The sequence below is a fragment of the Crassostrea angulata genome, chromosome 5 (assembly GCF_025612915.1).
Source record: "Crassostrea angulata isolate pt1a10 chromosome 5, ASM2561291v2, whole genome shotgun sequence".
NCBI lineage: Eukaryota > Metazoa > Mollusca > Bivalvia > Ostreida > Ostreidae > Magallana > Magallana angulata.
Genome location: NC_069115.1, coordinates 45,531,503 through 45,558,558, shown reverse-complemented (window position 1 = coordinate 45,558,558; position 27,056 = coordinate 45,531,503). Strand labels below are relative to the sequence as shown.

Genomic DNA, 27,056 nt, shown 5'->3' with positions numbered 1-27,056 from the left:
AATACGCGAGAGGCTCTCATTGTTCACTGCAATACTGAATAAGACTTTACTGATTACTATTGATAACAAGCTCCCAAACTCTCATATCACAAGCTACATTCGCTCCATCTTAGATACCTCATGTGTCGACAAAAAAAAACACCAACGACTCCGCCGCTAACACCAATATTTCATTTGATAGACGCAAAAGATATTTACAAGCAACTAACAACTCGAACACATTATAATTTATAGTAATTCATTCAAAACAAATTACGCATAACGCAGTACGTACTGTTTTCACAATTTGTTCCGTTGAATCCAGGAACACAACTGCAATTGTAGTCATTGAGCAGGTCTGTACAAGTTCCATTGTTCTGACAGGGACCTGGTAAACACTCGTCAATATCTGCAATTTTATAAACATTTTTGTTATTCCCAGAGAAACACAAATTTTTTAAGTCTCGTCCTCATATGTGTCATGTGACATTTGCAACCTCATCAATCGTCGCTACCATGATATATTAATCAAACACTGAGGAGACATCAATATTTGTTTCTCACTCTCCACAGCTAGAATGGTGTGCATCAACACACAGACCTTGAACATATTACAAATAAAATGCAATCCTTGCATGGTGTACCATTGGATCGGAAACAAATACCGCATTAGCAGTACTTACCGTTTTCGCAGTTTGTTCCATTATATCCAGGAACACAATTGCAGTGGTACTCGTTGATAAGGTCTGTACAGGTTGCGTTGTTTTGACAGGGATCAGGGAAACACTCATCAATATCTGCAATTTCAACAGTTAAAAAACAAAATCATTGATCGTGATATAAATGAAATATGTTGGTCACCACTGTTTGCATTCGCTACTACATTCGTGTTCATCCTTCAAAACCAAAACATATTCTTAGTTACAAAATCGTCTCCTCTAAGAGCATCTGAGAGTTTGAAATGAAAACACAACAGTCAATCAATCACAAATAGCGAACTCTATTTAACCAAAGATGGAACACAAAAATAAATCCGGATAAATAAACTCAAATTTTAGGAACGTTTGACATAACATTCTTTACCATTTGTGCGGTTTGATACAATTAATACGTCCATGAAATTACTCCGTTATATTTGAATATCAATTAGACTTCTGCAATGCTGCGTCTCGTAGTCTTCAAAATGTAATAGTATGATCGTAAAAGGCATCTATTCTCTTACGCTACACAACACAAATGTCACATTTCCAATTTCTCCTTTTGAAATCAACTCACAAACCAAATGCAACATTCCGAACGAACGTTAAAAAGGAACAACTACAAACCATATGTTCTATCATTGGTGACATTACATTTTAAACAAATACCCTGTATAAGATACGCAGTAGGCACTATTTTCACAATAGCACTTTTTTCCTGTACAAGTCCTGATTTTTAGACAAATACGCGAGAGGCTCTCATTGTTCACTGCAATACTGAATAAGACTTTACTGATTACTATTGATAACAAGGTCCCAAACTCTCATATCACAAGCTACATTCGCTCCATCTTAGATACCTCATGTGTCGACAAAAAAAAACACCAACGACTCCGCCGCTAACACCAATATTTCATTTGATAGACGCAAAAGATATTTACAAGCAACTAACAACTCGAACACATTATAATTTATAGTAATTCATTCAAAACAAATTACGCATAACGCAGTACGTACTGTTTTCACAATTTGTTCCGTTGAATCCAGGAACACAACTGCAATTGTAGTCATTGAGCAGGTCTGTACAAGTTCCATTGTTCTGACAGGGACCTGGTAAACACTCGTCAATATCTGCAATTTTATAAACATTTTTGTTATTCCCAGAGAAACACAAATTTTTTAAGTCTCGTCCTCATATGTGTCATGTGACATTTGCAACCTCATCAATCGTCGCTACCATGATATATTAATCAAACACTGAGGAGACATCAATATTTGTTTCTCACTCTCCACAGCTAGAATGGTGTGCATCAACACACAGACCTTGAACATATTACAAATAAAATGCAATCCTTGCATGGTGTACCATTGGATCGGAAACAAATACCGCATTAGCAGTACTTACCGTTTTCGCAGTTTGTTCCATTATATCCAGGAACACAATTGCAGTGGTACTCGTTAATAAGGTCTGTACAGGTTGCGTTGTTTTGACAGGGATCAGGGAAACACTCATCAATATCTGCAATTTCAACAGTTAAAAAACAAAATCATTGATCGTGATATAAATGAAATATGTTGGTCACCACCGTTTGCTACTACATTCGTGTTCATCCTTCAAAACCAAACGCTACTCTTAGTTACAAAATCGTCTCCTCTAATAGCATCTGAGAGTTTGAAATGAAAACACAACAGTCAATCCATCACAAATAGCGAACGCTGTTTAACCAAAGAAAGAAAACAATATAAATCCGGATAAATAAACTCAAATTTTAGGAACGTTTGACATTACATTCTTTACCATTTGTGCGGTTTGATACAATTAATACGTCCATGAAATTACTCCGTTATATTTGAATATCAATTAGACTTCTGCAATGCTGCGTCTCGTAGTCTTCAAAATGTAATAGCATGATCGTAAAAGGCATCTATTCTCTTACGCTACACAACACAAATGTCACATTTCCAATATCTCCTTTTGAAATCAACTCACAAACCAAATGCAACATTCCGAACGAACGATAAAAAGGAACAACTTCAAATCATATATTCTATCATTGGTGACATTACAATTTAAACAAATACCCTGTATATGATACGCAGTAAGCACTATTTTCACAATAGCACTTTTTTCCTGTACAAGTCCTGATTTTTTGACAAATATGCGAGAGGGACTCATTGTTCACTGCAATTCTGAATAAGACTTAACTGATTACTATTGTTAACAAGGTCCCAAACTCTCATATCTCAAGCTACATTCGCTCCATCTTAGATACCTCATGTGTCGACAAGAAAAACACCATCGACTCCGCCGCTAACACCAATATTTCATTTGATTGACTCAAAAGATATTTACAAGCAACTAACAACTCGAACACATTACAATTTATAGTAATTCATTCAAAACAAATTAGGCATACGCAGTACGTACTGTTTTCACAATTTGTTCCGTTGAATCCAGGAACACAACTGCAATTGTAGTCATTGAGCAGGTCTGTACAAGTTCCATTGTTCTGACAGGGACCTGGTAAACACTCGTCAATATCTGCAATTTCATAAACATATTTGTTATTCCCAGAGAAACACAAATCTTTAAAGTCTCGTCCTCATATGTGTCATGTGACATTTCCACTCTCATCCATCGTCACTACCATGATATATTAATCAAACACTGAGGAGACATCAATATTTGTTTCTCACTCTCCACAGCTAGAATGGTGTGCATCAACACACAGACCTTGAACATATTACAAATAAAATGCAATCCTTGCATGGTGTACCATTGGATCGGAAACAAATACCGCATTAGCAGTACTTACCGTTTTCGCAGTTTGTTCCATTATATCCAGGAACACAATTGCAGTGGTACTCGTTAATAAGGTCTGTACAGGTTGCGTTGTTTTGACAGGGATCAGGGAAACACTCATCAATATCTGCAATTTCAACAGTTTAAAAACAAAATCATTGATCGTGATATAAATGAAATATGTTGGTCACCACTGTTTGCATTCGCTACTACATTCGTGTTCATCCTTCAAAACCAAAACATATTCTTAGTTACAAAATCGTCTCCTCTAAGAGCATCTGAGAGTTTGAAATGAAAACACAACAGTCAATCAATCACAAATAGCGAACTCTGTTTAACCAAAGATGGAACACAAAAATAAATCCGGATAAATAAACTCAAATTTTAGGAACGTTTGACATAACTCCGTTATATTTGAATATCAATTAGACTTCTGCAATGCTGCGTATAAATGAAATATGTTGGTCACCACTGTTTGCATTCGCTACTACATTCGTGTTCATCCTTCAAAACCAAAACATATTCTTAGTCAAATTCTTTGACAAATATGCGAGAGGGACTCATTGTTCACTGCAATTCTGAATAAGACTTAACTGATTACTATTGATAACAAGGTCCCAAACTCTCATATCTCAAGCTACATTCGCTCCATCTTAGATACCTCATGTGTCGACAAGAAAAACACCATCGACTCCGCCGCTAACACCAATATTTCATTTGATAGACGCAAAAGATATTTACAAGCAACTAACAACTCGAACACATTATAATTTATAGTAATTCATTCAAAACAAATTACGCATAACGCAGTACGTACTGTTTTCACAATTTGTTCCGTTGAATCCAGGAACACAACTGCAATTGTAGTCATTGAGCAGGTCTGTACAAGTTCCATTGTTCTGACAGGGACCTGGTAAACACTCGTCAATATCTGCAATTTCATAAACATATTTGTTATTCCCAGAGAAACACAAATCTTTAAAGTCTCGTCCTCATATGTGTCATGTGACATTTCCACCCTCATCCATCGTCACTACCATGATATATTAATCAAACACTGAGGAGACATCAATATTTGTTTCTCACTCTCCACAGCTAGAATGGTGTGCATCAACACACAGACCTTGAACATATTACAAATAAAATGCAATCCTTGCATGGTGTACCATTGGATCGGAAACAAATACCGCATTAGCAGTACTTACCGTTTTCGCAGTTTGTTCCATTATATCCAGGAACACAATTGCAGTGGTACTCGTTGATAAGGTCTGTACAGGTTGCGTTGTTTTGACAGGGATCAGGGAAACACTCATCAATATCTGCAATTTCAACAGTTAAAAAACAAAATCATTGATCGTGATATAAATGAAATATGTTGGTCACCACCGTTTGCTACTACATTCGCGTTCATCCTTCAAAACCAAACGCTACTCTTAGTTACAAAATCGTCTCCTCTATTAGCATCTGAGAGTTTGAAATGAAAACACAACAGTCAATCCATCACAAATAGCGAACGCTGTTTAACCAAAGAAAGAACACAAAAATAAATCCGGATAAATAAACTCAAATTTTAGGAACGTTTGACATTACATTCTTTACCATCTGTGCGGTTTGATACAATTAATACGTCCATGAAATTACTCCGTTATATTTGAATATCAATTAGACTTCTGCAATGCTGCGTCTCGTAGTCTTCAAAATGTAATAGTATGATCGTAAAAGGCATCTTTTCTCTTACACTACACAACACAAATGTCACATTTCCAATATCTCCTTTTGAAATCAACTCACAAACAAATGCAACATTCCGAACGAACCATAAAAAGGAACAACTTCAAATCATATATTCTATCATTGGTGACATTACAATTTAAACAAATACCCTGTATATGATACGCAGTAAGCACTATTTTCACAATAGCACTTTTTTCCTGTACAAGTCCTGATTTTTTGACAAATATGCGAGAGGGACTCATTGTTCACTGCAATTCTGAATAAGACTTAACTGATTACTATTGTTAACAAGGTCCCAAACTCTCATATCTCAAGCTACATTCGCTCCATCTTAGATACCTCATGTGTCGACAAGAAAAACACCATCGACTCCGCCGCTAACACCAATATTTCATTTGATTGACTCAAAAGATATTTACAAGCAACTAACAACTCGAACACATTACAATTTATAGTAATTCATTCAAAACAAATTAGGCATACGCAGTACGTACTGTTTTCACAATTTGTTCCGTTGAATCCAGGAACACAACTGCAATTGTAGTCATTGAGCAGGTCTGTACAAGTTCCATTGTTCTGACAGGGACCTGGTAAACACTCGTCAATATCTGCAATTTCATAAACATATTTGTTATTCCCAGAGAAACACAAATCTTTAAAGTCTCGTCCTCATATGTGTCATGTGACATTTCCACCCTCATCCATCGTCACTACCATGATATATTAATCAAACACTGAGGAGACATCAATATTTGTTTCTCACTCTCCACAGCTAGAATGGTGTGCATCAACACACAGACCTTGAACATATTACAAATAAAATGCAATCCTTGCATGGTGTACCATTGGATCGGAAACAAATACCGCATTAGCAGTACTTACCGTTTTCGCAGTTTGTTCCATTATATCCAGGAACACAATTGCAGTGGTACTCGTTGATAAGGTCTGTACAGGTTGCGTTGTTTTGACAGGGATCAGGGAAACACTCATCAATATCTGCAATTTCAACAGTTAAAAAACAAAATCATTGATCGTGATATAAATGAAATATGTTGGTCACCACCGTTTGCTACTACATTCGTGTTCATCCTTCAAAACCAAACGCTACTCTTAGTTACAAAATCGTCTCCTCTAATAGCATCTGAGAGTTTGAAATGAAAACACAACAGTCAATCCATCACAGATAGCGAACGCTGTTTAACCAAAGAAAGAACACAAAAATAAATCCGGATAAATAAACTCAAATTTCACGAACGTTTGACATAACATTCTTTACCATCTGTGCGGTTTGATACAATTAATACGTCATTGAAATTACTCCGTTATATTTGAAAATAAATTAGACTTCTGCAATGCTGCGTCTCGTAGTCTTCAAAATGTAATAGTATGATCGTAAAAGGCATCTATTCTCACGCTACACAACACAAATGTCACATTTCCAATATCTCGTTTTGAAATCAACTTACAAACCAAAGGCAACATTCCGAACGAACCATAAAAAGGAACAACTACAAACCATATATTCTATCATTGGTGACATTACAGTTTAAACAAATACCCTGTATATGATACGCAGTAGGCACTATTTTCACAATAGCACTTTTTTCCTGTACAAGTCCTGATTTTTAGACAAATACGCGAGAGGCTCTCATTGTTCACTGCAATACTGAATAAGACTTTACTGATTACTATTGATAACAAGTTTGCAAACTCTTATATCTCAAGCTACATTCGCTCCATCACAGATACCTCATGTGTCGACAAGAAAAACACCAACGACTCCGCCGCTAACACCAATATTTCATTTGATTGACTCAAAAGATATTTACAAGCAACTAACAACTCGAACACATTATAATTTATAGAAATTCATTCAAAACAAATTAGGCATACGCAGTACTTACTGTTTTCACAATTTGTTCCGTTGAATCCAGGAACACAACTGCAATTGTAGTCATTGAGCAGGTCTGTACAAGTTCCATTGTTCTGACAGGGACCTGGTAAACACTCGTCAATATCTGCAATTTCATAAACATTTTTGTTATTCCCAGAGAAACACAAATCTTTAAAGTCTCGTCCTCATATGTGTCATGTGACATTTGCAACCTCATCGATCGTCACTACCATGATATATTAATCAAACACTTGAGGGGACATCAATATTTGTTTCTCACTCTCCACAGCTAGAATGGTGTGCATCAACACACAGACCTTGAACATATTACAAATAAAATGCAATCCTTGCATGGTGTACCATTGGATCGGAAACAAATACCGCATTAGCAGTACTTACCGTTTTCGCAGTTTGTTCCATTATATCCAGGAACACAATTGCAGTGGTACTCGTTGATAAGGTCTGTACAGGTTGCGTTGTTTTGACAGGGATCAGGGAAACACTCATCAATATCTGCAATTTCAACAGTTAAAAAACAAAATCATTGATCGTGATATAAATGAAATATGTTGGTCACCACCGTTTGCTACTACATTCGCGTTCATCCTTCAAAACCAAACGCTACTCTTAGTTACAAAATCGTCTCCTCTATTAGCATCTGAGAGTTTGAAATGAAAACACAACAGTCAATCCATCACAAATAGCGAACGCTGTTTAACCAAAGAAAGAACACAAAAATAAATCCGGATAAATAAACTCAAATTTTAGGAACGTTTGACATTACATTCTTTACCATCTGTGCGGTTTGATACAATTAATACGTCCATGAAATTACTCCGTTATATTTGAATATCAATTAGACTTCTGCAATGCTGCGTCTCGTAGTCTTCAAAATGTAATAGTATGATCGTAAAAGGCATCTTTTCTCTTACACTACACAACACAAATGTCACATTTCCAATATCTCCTTTTGAAATCAACTCACAAACAAATGCAACATTCCGAACGAACCATAAAAAGGAACAACTTCAAATCATATATTCTATCATTGGTGACATTACAATTTAAACAAATACCCTGTATATGATACGCAGTAAGCACTATTTTCACAATAGCACTTTTTTCCTGTACAAGTCCTGATTTTTTGACAAATATGCGAGAGGGACTCATTGTTCACTGCAATTCTGAATAAGACTTAACTGATTACTATTGTTAACAAGGTCCCAAACTCTCATATCTCAAGCTACATTCGCTCCATCTTAGATACCTCATGTGTCGACAAGAAAAACACCATCGACTCCGCCGCTAACACCAATATTTCATTTGATTGACTCAAAAGATATTTACAAGCAACTAACAACTCGAACACATTACAATTTATAGTAATTCATTCAAAACAAATTAGGCATACGCAGTACGTACTGTTTTCACAATTTGTTCCGTTGAATCCAGGAACACAACTGCAATTGTAGTCATTGAGCAGGTCTGTACAAGTTCCATTGTTCTGACAGGGACCTGGTAAACACTCGTCAATATCTGCAATTTCATAAACATATTTGTTATTCCCAGAGAAACACAAATCTTTAAAGTCTCGTCCTCATATGTGTCATGTGACATTTCCACCCTCATCCATCGTCACTACCATGATATATTAATCAAACACTGAGGAGACATCAATATTTGTTTCTCACTCTCCACAGCTAGAATGGTGTGCATCAACACACAGACCTTGAACATATTACAAATAAAATGCAATCCTTGCATGGTGTACCATTGGATCGGAAACAAATACCGCATTAGCAGTACTTACCGTTTTCGCAGTTTGTTCCATTATATCCAGGAACACAATTGCAGTGGTACTCGTTGATAAGGTCTGTACAGGTTGCGTTGTTTTGACAGGGATCAGGGAAACACTCATCAATATCTGCAATTTCAACAGTTAAAAAACAAAATCATTGATCGTGATATAAATGAAATATGTTGGTCACCACCGTTTGCTACTACATTCGTGTTCATCCTTCAAAACCAAACGCTACTCTTAGTTACAAAATCGTCTCCTCTAATAGCATCTGAGAGTTTGAAATGAAAACACAACAGTCAATCCATCACAGATAGCGAACGCTGTTTAACCAAAGAAAGAACACAAAAATAAATCCGGATAAATAAACTCAAATTTCACGAACGTTTGACATAACATTCTTTACCATCTGTGCGGTTTGATACAATTAATACGTCATTGAAATTACTCCGTTATATTTGAAAATAAATTAGACTTCTGCAATGCTGCGTCTCGTAGTCTTCAAAATGTAATAGTATGATCGTAAAAGGCATCTATTCTCACGCTACACAACACAAATGTCACATTTCCAATATCTCGTTTTGAAATCAACTTACAAACCAAAGGCAACATTCCGAACGAACCATAAAAAGGAACAACTACAAACCATATATTCTATCATTGGTGACATTACAGTTTAAACAAATACCCTGTATATGATACGCAGTAGGCACTATTTTCACAATAGCACTTTTTTCCTGTACAAGTCCTGATTTTTAGACAAATACGCGAGAGGCTCTCATTGTTCACTGCAATACTGAATAAGACTTTACTGATTACTATTGATAACAAGTTTGCAAACTCTTATATCTCAAGCTACATTCGCTCCATCACAGATACCTCATGTGTCGACAAGAAAAACACCAACGACTCCGCCGCTAACACCAATATTTCATTTGATTGACTCAAAAGATATTTACAAGCAACTAACAACTCGAACACATTATAATTTATAGAAATTCATTCAAAACAAATTAGGCATACGCAGTACTTACTGTTTTCACAATTTGTTCCGTTGAATCCAGGAACACAACTGCAATTGTAGTCATTGAGCAGGTCTGTACAAGTTCCATTGTTCTGACAGGGACCTGGTAAACACTCGTCAATATCTGCAATTTCATAAACATTTTTGTTATTCCCAGAGAAACACAAATCTTTAAAGTCTCGTCCTCATATGTGTCATGTGACATTTGCAACCTCATCGATCGTCACTACCATGATATATTAATCAAACACTTGAGGGGACATCAATATTTGTTTCTCACTCTCCACAGCTAGAATGGTGTGCATCAACACACAGACCTTGAACATATTACAAATAAAATGCAATCCTTGCATGGTGTACCATTGGATCGGAAACAAATACCGCATTAGCAGTACTTACCGTTTTCGCAGTTTGTTCCATTATATCCAGGAACACAATTGCAGTGGTACTCGTTGATAAGGTCTGTACAGGTTGCGTTGTTTTGACAGGGATCAGGGAAACACTCATCAATATCTGCAATTTCAACAGTTAAAAAACAAAATCATTGATCGTGATATAAATGAAATATGTTGGTCACCACTGTTTGCATTCGCTACTACATTCGTTTTCATCCTTCAAAACCAAAACATATTCTTAGTTACAAAATCGTCTCCTCTAATAGCATCTGAGAGTTTGAAATGAAAACACAACAGTCAATCAATCACAAATAGCGAACGCTGTTTAACCAAAGAAAGAACACAAAAATAAATCCGGATAAATAAAGTCAAATTTTAGGAACGTTTGACATAACATTCTTTACCATTTGTGCGGTTTGATACAATTAATACGTCCATGAAATTACTCCGTTATATTTGAAAATAAATTAGACTTCTGCAATGCTGCGTCTCGTAGTCTTCAAAATGTAATAGTATGATCGTAAAAGGCATCTATCCTCTTACGCTACACAACACAAATGTCACATTTCCCATATCTCCTTTTGAAATCAACTCACAAACCAAAGGCAACATTCCAAACGAACCATATAAAGGAACAACTACAAACCATATGTTCTATCATTGGTGACATTGCATTTTAAACAAATACCCTGTATAAGATACGCAGTAGGCACTTATTTCACAATAGCACTTTTTTCCTGTACAAGTCCTGATTTTGAGACAAATACGCGAGAAGGACTCATTGTTCACTGCAATACTGAATAAGACTTTACTGATTACTATTGATAACAAGGTCCCAAACTCTCATATCTCAAGCTACATTCGCTCCATCTTAGATACCTCATGCATCGACATGAAAAACACAATCGACTCCGCCGCTAACACCAATATTTTACTAATTGACTCAAATGATATTTGCAAGCAACTAACAACTCGAAGACATTACAATTTCTAGTAATTCATTCAAAACAAATAACGTATATGCAGTACGTACTGTTTTCACAATTTGTTCCGTTGAATCCAGGAACACAACTGCAATTGTAGTCATTGAGCAGGTCTGTACAAGTTCCATTGTTCTGACAGGGACCTGGTAAACACTCGTCAATATCTGCAATTTCATAAACATTTTTGTTATTCCCAGAGAAACACAAATCTTTAAAGTCTCGTCCTCATATGTGTCATGTGACATTTGCAACCTCATTGATTGTCACTACCATGATATATTAATCAAAAAGTTCCATAGTTTTGACAGGGACCTGAGGAGCACTCGTTAATATCTGCAATTTCATAAACATATTTATTATTCCGTGGGAAAAAGATATCTTTAAGGTTTGGTCCTCTCGCGTTTCATATAACTTTTGCAACCGCAATGATCGTCAATACCATGACAGATTGAGGCAACACTTCAGGAAACATCAATACTTGTTTCTGACTATCCACTGACAGGAATGGTGTGCATCAACTCACAGACCTTAAACATCTAACAAATAAAATGAATAAACTGAAACTGGATATTTCAATCCAATTGGTGCATGTTGTACCAGATCTGAAACAAATACCGCATTAGCAGTACTTACTGTTTTCACAGTGTGTTCCGTTAAATCCAGGAACACAATCGCATTGGTACGCGTTGACTAGGTCTCTACAGGTTCCGTTGTTTTGACAGAGAATATGGTAGCACTCATCAATATCTGCAATTTCAAGATCTCAATAATAAAATCATTGATCAGAAGTAAATGAAATATGATGGTTGCCTCTGTTGGTTTTTGTTACTATAACCGTCTTCATTTCTTCGAAACAATGCTACTTTAAGCTACTTAATATTCTCCTAAGATAACATCAACAAGTTGGAAATGAAAACTCATTTATCACTTCATTGCAGGCACTCATTCATCGCTGCAGTCTTACGCAAGACTTCACTGATTACTCTTGATATGAAAATCCCAAAATCTCTGATTTCACTCAATCTACCTTTGCTCCATCCAAACTACCTCATGTCTAGGTGAGTAAAAACGTCATCCACTCCGACGCTAACACCAATTTTTCATTTGATTGACTCAAAAAGATCTATATGAACAAGCAGCTTAGAAAGGGAACACATTAGTATTTATAGTGTTTCATTCGAAACAAATTAGGCATATGCGGTACGTACTGTTTTCACAATTTGTTCCGTTGAATCCAGGAACACAGCTGCAATTGTATGCATTGACCAGGTCTATACAAGATCCATTGTTTTGACAGGGACTTGGCGAGCAGTCGTCAATATCTGCAATTTCATGAACATGTTTGTTATTCCATGGGAAAAAGATATCTTTAAAGTTTTGTCCTCTCACATTTTATGTAACATTTGCAACCGCAATAATCGTCAATTCCAGGATATATTAAGCCAACACTTGAGGAAACATCAATTTTTGTTTCTGACCATCCACTGACAGGAATGATGTGCATAAGCTTACAGACCTTAAACATCTAACAAATAAAATGAATAAACTGAAACTGGATATTTCAATCCAATTAGTGCATGTTGTACCAGATCTGAAACAAATACCGCATTAGCAGTACTTACTGTTTTCACAGTGTGTTCCGTTAAATCCAGGAACACAATCGCATTGGTATGCGTTGACTAGGTCTCTACAGGTCCCGTTGTTTTGACAGAGAATATGGTAGCACTCATCAATATCTGCAATTTCAAGATCTCAATAATAAAATCATTGATCAGAAATAAATGAAATATGATGGTTGCCTCTGTTGGTTTTTGTCACTATAACCGTCTTCATTTCTTTGAAACAATGCTACTTTAAGCTACTTAATATTCTCCTAAGATAACATCAACAAGTTGGAAATGAAAACTCAATTATCACTTCATTGCAGGCACTCATTCATCGCTGCAGTCCTACGCAAGACATCACTGATTACTCTTGATATGAAAATCCCAAAATCTCTGATTTCACTCAAGCTACCTTTGCTCCATCCAAACTACCTCATGTCTAGGTGAGTAAAAACGTCATCCACTCCGACGCTAACACCAATCAATTTTTCATTTGATTGACTCAAAAAGATCTATATGAACAAGCAGCTAAGAAAGGGAACACATTAGTATTTATAGTGTTTCATTCAAAACAAATTAGGCATATGCGGTACGTACTGTTTTCACAATTTGTTCCGTTGAATCCATGAACACAGCTGCAATTGAAGGCATTCACCAGGTCTTTACAAGATCCATTGTTTTGACAGGGACTTGGCGAGCAGTCGTCAATATCTGCAATTTCATAAACATGTATGTTATTCCATGGGAAAAAGATATCTTTAAAGTTTTGTCCTCTCACGTTTTATGTAACATTTGCAACCTCAATAATCGTCAATTCCAGGATATATTAAGCCAACACTTGAGGAAACATCAATATTTGTTTCTGACCATCCACTGACAGGAATGATGTGCATAAGCTTACAAACCTTAAACATCTCACAGATAAATTGAATAAACTAAAACTGAATATTTTATTCCCATTCTTGCTTGTTGTACCATTGCATCTGAAACAAATACTGCATTAGCAGTACTTACTGTTTTCACAGTGTGTTCCATTAAATCCAGGAACACAATCGCATTGGTACGCGTTGACTAGGTCTCTACAGGTTCCGTTGTTCTCACAGAGAAAGGAGTAGCACTCATTAATATCTGCAATTTCAACGTTTCAAAAACAAAATCATTGATCAGAAATGTATGAAATATAATGGTTACCACTGCTGGTTTGTGTCACTATATTTGTTTTCATCCTTTAGAAACAATGCTACCTTAAGCTACAAAATCATCTCTTCAAAAAACATCAACAAGTTGGAAATAAAAACTTAACTATCAATTCATTGCAGGTGGAAAACGCTGCCTAACCAAAGAAAGAACACAAAACTAATCTGGACGAATAGACTCATATTTCAAGAACTTTTGACATCGTTCTTCACTATTTGTGTCGTTTGATCACACAAACCCGGCTATGCAATTACGCTGTTACGTGAAAATATAAATAGGACCTTTACAAGTTCAGTTTTGACAGCCCTACGTCTCATAGTCTTCAATATGCAATAGAATGAACGTAGAAGGAATCTACCTGCTTCACTTCACACCACAAATGTCACATTTACAATACCTTCTTTTGAATTCGACTCACAAACCAAAGTCAACACTCCAAACAAACCAGAAAATTAACAAATACATAGAGAATAATACATACCCTTTTCCATATCACAGCTTGTATCAGCCCGAGACTCCAATATCAGCCCGAGGGCCGAAGGCCCGAGGGATGATATTGGTCGGGGCGGATACAAGCTGTGATATGGAAAAAGGTATCTATTATTATATTTATTACATACTTAGTAATAAATTTTTTAAAAACCCATCAACTTGAACAAATTGATTATTCATATTATTTGAAAATAGTTTAGACATGTACATGTATTTAATAAAAATATGAGTTCTTGTTTTAACAAACATGAAGCTACAGAACGGAATTTCATCAGGTATTAAAAGTTGACTGCTTTAAAACATTTGCTAGCATTTGAAGTTTTCAACTGCACTTAAAAATGTCGACTGTAACTGTCAAACGTTTTATTTTTTGTCTGTAAACATGCAAAAATGCCGAAGCGAAAAAAGGCAGAGGAGTTCCGCAAGGGGTGTGATACGGATCCGTATCAGCCCTAGAGGGCTGATAACCTGTATCAGCCCCGGAGGCCGATACGGATTTTGTAATGCCATCTGTATCGCATGTGCAAAAAACCTGTATTTATTACTAAGTATGTAATAAAAACAATTAATCAATTTTTAGTACCCCTTTGTTCCTAACAAATACCGTATATATGATACGCAGTACGAACTATTTTCACAATAGCACTTCTACTTTACAAGTCCCGATTTTTATACAAATAACTCAAAGGCACTCATTGATTGCTGCAATCCTGAGTAAGACTTCAATAAATACTCTTTACAACAAAGTCCCATATTTCACACTTCATTTGCTCCATCCTTGATACCTCAAGTTTCGGCAAGATAAAAACATCATTCACTCCGACGCTTACACCGATATTTTATTTGATTGACTCAGAAAATTTTAACGAGCAGTTAAGAACTGGAACACATTAGAATTGATAGTAATTCGTTAGAAACAAATTAATCATATGCAGTACGTACTGTTTTCACAATTTGTTCCGTTGAATCCAGGAACACAGCTGCAATTGTACGCATTCACCAGGTCTATACAAGATCCATTGTTTTGACAGGGACCTGGCGAGCAGTCGTCAATATCTGCAATTTCATAAACATATTTGTTATTCCATGGGAAAAATATCGTTTGGTCCTCACACGTTTCATGTTACTTTTGCAACCTCAATGACCATCAATACCATGAGACATGTATATTAATTAAACATCAATATTTGTTTCTGACTATCCATAGAGAGGAATAGTGTGCACCATTTCACAGACCTTAAACATCTAACAAATAAATTAAAACTAAAAGTGAATATTTCAATCCCATCCTTGCTTGTTGTACCATTGCATCTGAAACATATACTGCATTAGAAGTACTTACTGTTTTCACAGTGTGTTCCATTAAATCCAGGAACACAATCGCATTGGTACGCGTTGACTAGGTCTCTACAGGTTCCGTTGTTTTCACAGAGAAAGGGGAAGCACTCATTAATATCTGCAATTTCAATATTTCAAAAACAGATTCATTACTCAGAAATATATGAAATATGATGGTTGCCACTGTTGGCTTTTGTCACTATATTCGTTTTCATCCTTTAGAAACAATGCTTCTCTAAACTACAAAATCATCTCCTCGGATAACATCAACAAGTTGGAAGGGGTAGTACTCATTACTATCTGCTATTTCAACATTTCAAAAACAAAACATGCACATAGCATCGTTCTTGTAGGTTGGTGGGGCATAATCATCCAAAATCTTTACAAGCAATAAAGAAATTTGCAAAATCTTCAAAATCCTAATTCAAGGGGGAAGGGGGTAGCATATCTATAACTTCAATTTCACTCTTCATTTCCTTATTTTCGTTCAATTTCTTTACAATCTCTCAAAAAGTGGTGAACCAACTCCATTATAATTCAATTTGTTTTTAATGAAAATTTAAGATAATCAGTTGCTGCTAGAAAAAGTTGGGGCAGGGGCAAGCACCCCCTTCCCCCGATGCTACGTGCCTGCAAAATCATTGATCAGAAGTAAATATAAAGGTCGCCACTGTTACCATTTGCCACTGATTTCGTTTTTATCCTTCAAAAACCATGTTACTCTAAGCTCAAAATCATCTCCTTGGATAGCATCAATAAGTTTGAAATGAAAATTCAACAATCAATTTATTACAGAAAGATATTTATTATCAAAAAGGAAATAGGGATCTATCAAATTTTGTCCTCAGATGTTCAATGTGACATTTGCTACATGTACCTCAACGATCGTCAATATCATAAAATATTAATCAAACAGCGGATGAAACATCAATATATGTTTCTCCATTTTTACAGACAGGAATAATGTGCTTACTGTTTTCACAATTTGTTCCATTAAATCCTGCAACACAATTACATTGGTAGTCGTTCACCAGGTCTGTACAAGTTCCATTGTTTTGACAAGGTTGTGTTTGACAATCATTAATATCTAAACCAAAAACAAAAATGCATCTTCAAAACATACAAATGAAAATGACTGCCTACATGTATCCAATTAATCTTTGCATGCATGCATAAATACAGATCGTACACTATCAATGTAGTACATGTGAACATAAGTAAAACGGAAAAGATTATCAACTCACAAACCATAATACTTTGGATTAAAATGAAACATATGATACTAAATATTTAATCCCATTCTTGAATTTTATATTTGGGTCTGAAACAAATACTGCATTAGTACTTACCGTTTTCACAGTTTGTTCCGTTATATCCAGGAACACAATCGCAGCGGTAGTCGTTGACCAGGTCTGTACAGGTTCCGTTGTTTTGACAGGGATCAAGGAAGCAGTAATCAATATCTGCAGTTTCGAGATTTCAAAAAACAAAGTCATTAATAATAAATAAATGAAATACTTTGCTCCACTTTCGTTTTCATATGCTATTACATCCGTTTAGAACCATCAAAAAATGCTTATCGAAACCACAAATCTGTCTCCCTTGATAACAATTAAGAGTTTGAAATCAAACTCAAAAATTAATGTATTTCAGATAGAGGACGCTGCTTGATCAAAGAATAAAATTAATAGCATGTTCATATCAATAGACCTACAACTTCAAAAGCGTTTGATCATTCTTGACCGTTTGTGCACTTTGATCCAACAATTCGTCTATGGAATTATACTGATACGAGTAAAAATTTATTAGATCTATACAAGTTTTTATGCTTTGACAAGGCTTTGACAAGTGTCTTACACTCGTTAATATGTTATAGGATAAACGTATCTACCCACTTAAACATCACAATACAAATGTCATATTTTCAATACCTCGTTCGGAATTAACACACAACCAAAGGCACATTCAAATCGAAACGTAATAGGGAACGGGCAAAAACATTCAATCTCTATTTCAAGCTACATTTTTTCAAACCTAGATACCTATATGTGAGAAAGAAAAAAATCAACCACGTTGACACCAACACCAACACGTAGCAAAAAGATAAGAAAAAATGTTTTGTTTTGGCAAAAACCGTACATATAGAAAATCAGACTTATTTATTGATATCCGAGATCAAAACAATAGTGTCTTGTTGTTTACACCTTATATTTAAAATTAAAGATTTTTATTCAAATTCAAATTCAAAATAAGGAATAAATTTGATCATGAAGAAGTGGGTTTTTTTTCGGAATTACAAAACTTGTTCGTTTCTTTTGCTTTTTATATGTGTAAAGAACTGTAAGAGTAGTCAAATTTTGTTGACCAAACATCGTGGTTTGATATTCAGTAAAAGGGAGTGTGTCGTCTGAGATAAATATAATCATTTATGAGTGTAGGATGGTGAAATTCCACCGAGGGATCACGATTCACGGTCTACGACGAGGCTTTGCCAAGTCCTAGACAGTGAATCTTGGCCCCGAGGTAGAATTTCACTATCCCACACGAGTATACTATAAATGAACATTTCTCTCGGGGTTTTTTTTTTTACATTAAAAAATGATGTGTGATTATTTTCTGTTACGATGTTAAAAAGACTTTTATCAGTTTATCGACCCGCGTACTTTTATTAGATCAAAAGTCAAAATGAGAGCATACGACAATTAAATAATATTCATATAAAAATATGACAAATTGTAATCAATTATTCAAATCAATTTTTTTCATGGAAAATTTCAATTTATCAATATGCATTTCCAAACAACAGACAACTTTAGTACGTACATTTGTAGGACAGAAAAATCTCACACAGGCGCTGTCTCACACTTGACAAACAGATCTCACACAAATGAAAATTCAAAATTATCAAGAAAAAAACTTCCATCATATGCAACTTCGTAACGGGTCAAATTCTTTCACTTGGATTTCGTATGTTTCCTGTCAGATTCCACTCATAAAAAAATTCAAACATTTACCTTTTTTTAACAATTTTTAATTTGGTTTTCTAAGATGTAGTCTAGTGGTCCATCCTTCTTTAAATCCTCCATAATATAAATACTAATTGATATCAAATAAAGCGTGCTATTGTTCTAAGTACACAACCGTTGCATAGGTTGTCTACCCTTACTTAGATACATATCACTGTTTGGCGCTATTTTTGAATTTTCAGTTTTCAATTTTTAGCCATTATAAAAAATATTCAAACTAATAAGGTAAAGCTTTATATCCCTTTATTGTTATTTTATCGATATTTCGTAAACAAATTTAAATAAAAGCAGATGTATTGTGGAATTATCGATTTTCAATTAGAGGGCAATGCACCCCTTTGACTATAGGCTGATACAGAGAAATATATGCCCCGAGGGTGATACAGTCCAAGCTTACGGCTGCTGTCTCACCTAGTCCAAAACACGCGTATCGGGGCTGTCTCGCCGGGTAACACCACCAAGTGCGAGGCCGCTCTTGTTTAAGAATTTCTAATATCTAGAAAATCTTTAAAGATTCATTTAAAATTTAAAATTTCCAGAAAACAAGTATATTTTTTTTTTATTTTAAAGCGCCAACACTTTCAAAACATCCAGTCGATTTTGCTTTAAACATTTGTCCCTTATAGGTTCCTAACATAATGATCTGGCCACTAAATCATTTTATTTTTTAAAAGATTTCGATTTTTTTGAAATTTTATTCTACAAGTCATTATAAATTGTTCCTTCGTCTTGATAGGACTATTTTATTTTAGGGATCAGTTACTACCTATTGGGAGTAGCTATGACAGGCTTAAAGATGGCATGTTATTTTAAACTAAATTTTGAACAACTACTCAACAGTGACCTTCATAATATTTTTATATTTTTTTTTATTATATTATATAACTTCTCAACTGTTTAAAATATGGCGCCATAAGATCCCTTATTACGTAATATATATCGAGGTTAACAAGTGCCAAACAGTTGTAAATATTTGTGAAGATCTGTTTCGTGTCATCAAAACGAAACCTCAGATCTATAAAAACGACTTTTTGTCGCTATAGATCTCAATTTAAGGAACTGGCCTCACAATATTGAGGTCATTCAAATGCTTGGTATTTGCTGTATTTTGGTTCTACAAGTCATTACAAAATGGTCCTTAGTCTTGAAATAAGTGGGATAACCAATTTTAGGGGCCAGTCACGTAACTCCTTACTGGGAATTCCGCACAAATTTTATTCTTTAATGATTCGAAAAATATTTGTTGTTTTGATTCACATTTACGAAATATGAAAGTTTTGGGATTTTAAACCTTAAAGATTACTTTGTAACAAGCATATCAACATTAAAAGGGGTCAAACTGTAGTAATACATCAGTGAACATTTTTGCTTCATTAATGCTTAACAAAATTTCAATCTTTTTTGGAATATCAAGAAAAGACTTATAACCCTAAGTTTCCTTAAGCTTCCTAAGGTTCCTTAATTAAAGAAGCCGACTCCCAAATAATTATACATGTATCATTGAAAAGGTATTGGTAATTGCAACATTATTTGTTTTACTAAACATGACAAAATGCTTCTTAATTTTGCGAAAATTTTAGGGGTCAGTAATGTAACTTCATAATAAGAGTCGCTATCATAATTCTGAAAATAACATGTTGTTTAGAATAATTCTGAACCATATTTACTTTATAATGATTGACAAATTATCAAACTATTGTCTTTAAAAGTATTGTAGCATTAGGATATCAAATTTCTGGCCCCCTAAAAATCCCACTTTACGTAACAAGTCAACATCACAAATACATTGGTATCGTGAATAGTAAACTGTGAATAGTTTCTGAGAACGTCTTTGTACAAAAAGGGTCGAACAAAATTAATATAGAAAATCGACAAAAATCGGAACCGGGGGTGTCTGCATCAAATATTTTAAAAACTACCTATAATCATGACATTAGGCAACCATCTATGGTGCTGGAAATAGGTCCAATGGTCTTTACTATATCACCCGGACAGTATTTGCAGAAAAAATGAGGAAAACAGAAGTAAAACAGTGCAAAAAACTACAAGGTCTTTCGTTTAAAATGGAAGACCTTTTAAATAACTCATCAAAAATAATATTACCAGTAGTAGATAGTGGCTCAGTTGTTGTAATATACGTTGTTGTATTTTGAGTGGATCTACTCTCTGTCGTTGTAGTTTCTGATTCAGTAGTTTCTGATTCAGTAGTTTCTGATTCAGTGGTTGCACTTTCTGTTGAAATAGTTATTAGTTCAGTGGTTAAAATTTCTGTTGATGTAGTTGTTGGTGTAGTGGTTGTACTATCTGTTAATGTTGATATTATTATTGGTTCAGTGGTTGTACTTTCTATTGTTGGTGATGGTGGTTCAGTGGTTGTACTTTCTGTTGTTGTTGTTGTTGATGGTTCAGTGGTTGTACTTTCTGTTGTTGGTGATGGTGGTTCAGTGGTTGTACTTTCTGTTGTTGTTGGTGATGGTGGTTCAGTGGTTGTACTTTCTGTTGTTGTTGTTGATGTTTCAGTGGTTGTACTTTCGGTTGTTGTTGGTGATGGTGGTTCAGTGGTTGTACTTTCTGTTGTTGGTGGTGGTTCAGTGGTTGTACTTTCTGTAGTAATAGTTGTTGATTCGGTGGTAGTACTTTCTGTTGTTGGTGGTGGTTCAGTGGTTGTACTTTCTGTAGTAATAGTTGTTGATTCGGTGGTAGTACTTTCTGTTGTTGTTGGTGGTGCAATGGTTGTACTTTCTGTCGTAATAGTTGTTGGTTCAGTGGTTGTAATTTCCGTCGTGAGTGTTATTAGCTCCGTATTCGTGGAATTCATTAATGAAGTAGTAGTTAATGTTGTTGCATTTGTTGTCGGTTCTGTGTTCGTCGAATTCCACCCAGAAGTAGTTATTGTTGTTGCTATTGTTGTTGCGATTGTTGCGTTTTCCATCGGTATCGTTGGTATTTCAGAGGTATTTCCACCACTCGTCGTTGTGGTTGCTGACCCGGTGGTATTGCCATGTTCTGAACTCAATGAGGTTTCTGACTGGGTGGTTGTTTGTAAAGAACTCTGTGTAGTGTTTATTGCTATCGTTTCATAAAGCTGTGTTAATTCGTCAGTAGAAGTTGTAGTGGTTGAAGCCTGAACTGAAATTCCTGCAAAAACATTAAACAGTTAAAAGGCGATTTTTAGAGAATTTAATTTTGCATGAGACATACTAGTAAGGCATTGCATGAATTTATTTAAGAAATATTCAATTTTAAATTCCAAATAATTCGATAATTACTTACTAGTAAATACATAAGGAGGTAAATGGCTAAAAATCATATTTAAGATTTGGAGAGACCATGCCCCAGGATCAGAAAAGAATCTTAGACTTAGGTCAAAATTTGTACATTGTCATATTGTCTTTTGATTAAATACATCGAAAAAAATTAAATTCATTTTAAATGTGGCACTATATAATGTTCATTATTACACATTTTAAGCGTGGATTTATGACAAATTACAATTTCACAATTGAAAGAATTTTCGACTGAAGTCTAAAAATGCTTCAGAATCTCTAGGCCTGATTGATAATTTTTGAGCTTCAACGGTGGATGTTTTGTCATTATATAAAAAGTTTGAAGTATCATGGTCTTCAAGCTCCTACGTCAATAATCCCAATATCCACTGTTTCACTCTCAACAATGAGACTGTTTCAATTAATTCTTGCTTTTTCTTCCACGGAAAATTAAAAATAATTTTAGTCACACTTTGATAAAAGCAATCGTCATGATTAGATAGTTAACAACATTTTATACAAGTTTGAAATGGGTAAAGTGTTTACAACTTCCATTTACAAAATATTTTAATAAATCTTAATACAATAGCGATTTTCCTCAAATTGTAATATGTGATTAATAATATCATTTTTCTACCCTATATATACAAAATATACTAAATTCTACCGTATCAGTGAAGTCTCCAATTCCGGGTCACGTCACACTGTTTCGTTAATATTTGGCAAAGGTGTTCATACTTTATACATATTGAAATAAGTAAAGTTTGTGAGCTATTTTACAGCCATTTCTTTTTTTCTGTTTTTTTTTAAATTCCCGGGAACTATATTTACGGAGGTATTTCAACAAGGCCTGGCTTCTCCACTTTCGAATCATTTTCTCCATTTCCGGGTCATGTGACTTTATGGTATCTGTAATATCGGGGAATCGTTTTGGAGATCGATTTTTATGAATTTGCAGCATTGAAAAAATATTACCGCTCAAGAAAAATATTTAAAACCACTGATACACAAGTAACAGGGACCCATTTCTAAATGTAAATGAGGGCAGTGATTCTGAATGAAATAATCACTATGAGACACTAAATATGACAAAAGCAAAGAGAAATAACGAACAACATAAATGTAATGACAACTGAGCGGCATGGACCATTTTATTTAATTGAATTTCTTTCTCTCCCTCTTACAGGTTATTGTAAAACCCTGAAAACATTTGTTTCAGGTAAACTGACCCGCATTTGGGTAAACTCCTTCGGTTTGATTTATCAATAAATTTTAAATCTAATTGAGCACTTATTATATCGAACAATATCTGACGGATAACTGAATGCATGTGCACATCAACCACGCTGCAGCGTAAATAACGAATCATATACCATATCAAAGATGAGTGAAAATCTCGATCTCGAAAGCGCTTGATTTCTAATTTCGTTTCTCGGATGGTCTGTAAATGTTTTCTTTCAAATATTTTTACTGATCAAATACAGAAAGGCCATAATTCGTGATCAGTCTATTTATAAAGTTTTTTCTGCTACATTTTAAACAATATAACATAAAAATTATAGGAGTGACCAGGAATTGGAGACGACCCGGAATTGGCGACTTCACTGTGTTTAGTGGGGTCAATATCAAAATGGAACAAATTTTGTTATATTTTGGAGTATCACAAATGAAGATTGGTACGATGGTTTCATTAAAAAATTAAGAAAAAAAGTTTTGCTATTTCAAAGTGATTCACCTTTTACTTCGATCTCTTATATATTATCATTTATAACGTAAGTTCCTACAAAGCCTACTTTTATTATAACGTCATAAAAGCACTATGGCAACGCTCACCTACCAAACAACGGAAAAACGTGTTAAAAAATAAAATCTATTCATTTTTATCTGTTAATTTATTGTGTTCAATTAAATAAATGGTATTGGAAAAATTTCACTAGGTATAACTACACTGTATTTTACTATAGAATAAGCAACATGCGCAATGAAAACTAAAGTTAAACTTAATAATACGACTTCGCTGTTTCTTTTATCTAGCGTACTGGTTTACATTAACAATAATTAAGTTAATTGCATTTACTTTTACAATCAATTTATTAATTTACTAAAAAAAAAGATGTAAATATAAATGATAAAATGTATTCTTTGATGATTCATGCGAGTTATATGTATTTTTTCTGCAATGACATTTACCTCCATAGCCAGCATGAATCACCAAAGAAAGCGTTTCATTGTTTAAATGTTGAATATTATTCCTTAATGCAACTGGACTAAACTGCACTAAAATACATGTAATAGTATCACACATTTTAAGGTTGTGACTTTTATGATAATGAATTTATTGCAACATAGTGTCATTTTTAAGGATATAGCATTTAAAATCTACAGCACAGGAACATCGTATCCAGTCCACTTTCTATGACATGTATATATTATTTATATGTTGGTCATATCCGCATGAAACACGGATACGATGTCCCCGTGTCAACAGTAAGAATAAACCCACGTATATCAATCAAACCATGCTGATGTCGTGACTTGCATTGGTTTTGATATCTTGTTACCTCAATATCTGGGAGATTTAAACAATTCTTATTCGGTCGTTTAAATAAAGGATGGTCCCCTTCGCATATCATCTCCCGAAATACAGGACTACACACCTTAATCTTGCAAAGTTTTAAACAAATATATACATAATGTAGTTATCATTTATTTTGATGCATATGCCTTTTATATAACGAATGGTTTCGTAATATGTACCTTTAAGTGTACATATGTATGATATAATACATTAACTTATTATTAAACTTTAATAATTTGTGTACGTCTGATAATATGTTGATAAGTTTGCTATCATTGTATCAACAACAAAAAGTTTTATAACTACATCAATGTAGCTCAGATTTGTAGACTGCTTTTTTATTATTTTGTTAAAGTCTTATTCAAATAGATTGCTTCCGTGGTCAACCTGCGATAATAAAGTGAAACAGTGAGCTAGTCGCGCTTTTGTCCATGGTTTTCTTTGCGAGAATAAGGGGTCATCTGTGGGTATATTTACTCATTGCGATATTGTTTGAGATCAGGGGTTTCCTGGAATGTGGTTTTACTTCAAGGGGGTGCAAAGGTGGTGGAGGTGGGGGTATAGATACTTAAATGACAGGAGAAAGAAAGGGGAGGTAATATTTCATGTAACCTCAATGGCAGTTCAAAAGGATTGCTGTTGTCCGTTCAAATTGAACTTTGATCGAATTTAAAAAGAATTTTCTGTGTATACATTGCACATGCAAAATGGGTGCATTGGCTATTGATATTATTTTTTTTTTTAAACGGCGGCATGAAAAATACTACTTTCATATTTCCCCTTGCTTTTTAACACACCAATCATGACCAAGTATTATTTTCTAGTTATATATGTATGTATGAATACGTAGTTAGTTATTCACGTCTTGGATTCTGAGAATTAAAACCCTGTACAAAGAGACACAATAATAACCCTTACCTTGCAAAAGACAGTAAATATATCCAAAATGAAATAAAATAGACATGCTGTTCCAGGAAAAAACAGGACATTTATTCACAAGTATGCCCCACATTCATTCGGTACTGAAGAGTACCTAATCAATAGTGATTTTATACACCTGAATATGTGTTTCTCCGGGTCTCACTCGTTTAAAGTGTCTGCTCTGATAACTGCAATTCTTGATTGAAATACAATCTTTTTAGGATGTAATAACATATGACAAATATAGTGCACATTTACACCGGGTACGTTACGACGTCTATTTTAAATGCACCGGGTAGCAAGGTGGATGGGGTTTTTTAAATAGTCGGACATTTTTAAATGTCCAAAAGAAACCTCAAAAATCTGTCTAAACATTTTTTTTTTAAAAGAATGAATGTTACGCAGGTCTGTATTCGAATTCTGACTGACATTACCTTTAAACAGATGAACAGATCTGTTGTTTCCTACACAGGTGCTTGAGGACAGGATCGACCCCCCCCCCCCCCCCCCCCCGATTATAGACCCCCGGGACTTTGTTTTTATTTTTATTTTATTAAATTATCTTTTTATGATATATTTCTAATCTAATTTTTTTTTTTAAATCAGACCCTCTACATATGTACAGAGGGTCTGATTTTTTTTTCCAAAAATGTTTGTTTTATGTAATTTTGGGCAATGGATGAATAAATTAGATTAGAAATATGTCATAAAAGGATAATTTAACAAAAAAGAAAAATAAAGTCCCGGGGGTCTATATATTGGGGCGGGGGGGGGTGGAAAGGGGGGGGGGGTCGATCCTGTCCTCACGCACCTGTGGTTTCCTATTGACATTCATTGTCCAAATATACTTTTTTGTGTTTTATCATTCAGACTTTTTTTTTCTTTTAGAGTTCTGGATGCTGGACAGAGATGTTTTGCAATATGTATATAATCTTCTTTGTATAGTGTATATGTAAACACGAGAAAGCACAATCCTACATGTATGTGACGAATGAAAGGTTTTTTTTAAAATTCACTAAAGCAAAAGATATGCTACAATGAAACGGAAAATTGACGATAATTTATCCATTTGACAACAGAACACTATCATACTGTGATAACATCTCTTTAGCTTTTACCTGAAAAAAAATTCGTTCACACCGGGCTGCATATATATAATAAGTTGATAAAGATGTTTTAATTTATTGGTTTGGATTTTTTTAATAAAAGTCACATGATGTCATATAAAGATTTCGGTATGAGGAAGTAATTACACGAATAATATTTCCAAAGTATTTTTTTCAAATTGAAGACTTTGAAGCTACATAAATGTTTGAGTGGAAATGA

At 34.6% G+C, this 27,056-nt stretch overlaps 1 protein-coding gene across 1 annotated transcript in view; it reads right to left on the bottom strand.

Moving 5' to 3' along the window:
• The window catches only part of LOC128185451 (fibrillin-2-like), a 62,792-nt gene extending 36,795 nt beyond the window's left edge, over positions 1-25,997 (bottom strand). Inside the window, 29 exon segments of the mRNA XM_052855044.1 lie at positions 275-388; positions 663-776; positions 1,695-1,808; positions 2,083-2,196; positions 3,106-3,219; positions 3,494-3,607; positions 4,298-4,411; positions 4,686-4,799; positions 5,709-5,822; positions 6,097-6,210; positions 7,119-7,232; positions 7,508-7,621; positions 8,531-8,644; positions 8,919-9,032; positions 9,941-10,054; positions 10,330-10,443; positions 11,359-11,526; positions 11,579-11,641; positions 11,942-12,055; positions 12,517-12,630; positions 12,931-13,044; positions 13,510-13,623; positions 13,927-14,040; positions 15,544-15,657; positions 15,944-16,057; positions 16,913-17,026; positions 17,289-17,402; positions 21,069-22,103; positions 25,728-25,997. Of these exon segments, the coding sequence (XP_052711004.1) occupies positions 275-388; positions 663-776; positions 1,695-1,808; positions 2,083-2,196; positions 3,106-3,219; positions 3,494-3,607; positions 4,298-4,411; positions 4,686-4,799; positions 5,709-5,822; positions 6,097-6,210; positions 7,119-7,232; positions 7,508-7,621; positions 8,531-8,644; positions 8,919-9,032; positions 9,941-10,054; positions 10,330-10,443; positions 11,359-11,526; positions 11,579-11,641; positions 11,942-12,055; positions 12,517-12,630; positions 12,931-13,044; positions 13,510-13,623; positions 13,927-14,040; positions 15,544-15,657; positions 15,944-16,057; positions 16,913-17,026; positions 17,289-17,402; positions 21,069-22,103; positions 25,728-25,821 (4,210 nt within the window). The 5' untranslated portion in view covers positions 25,822-25,997.
• Positions 25,998-27,056: the final 1,059 nt, after the last annotated feature.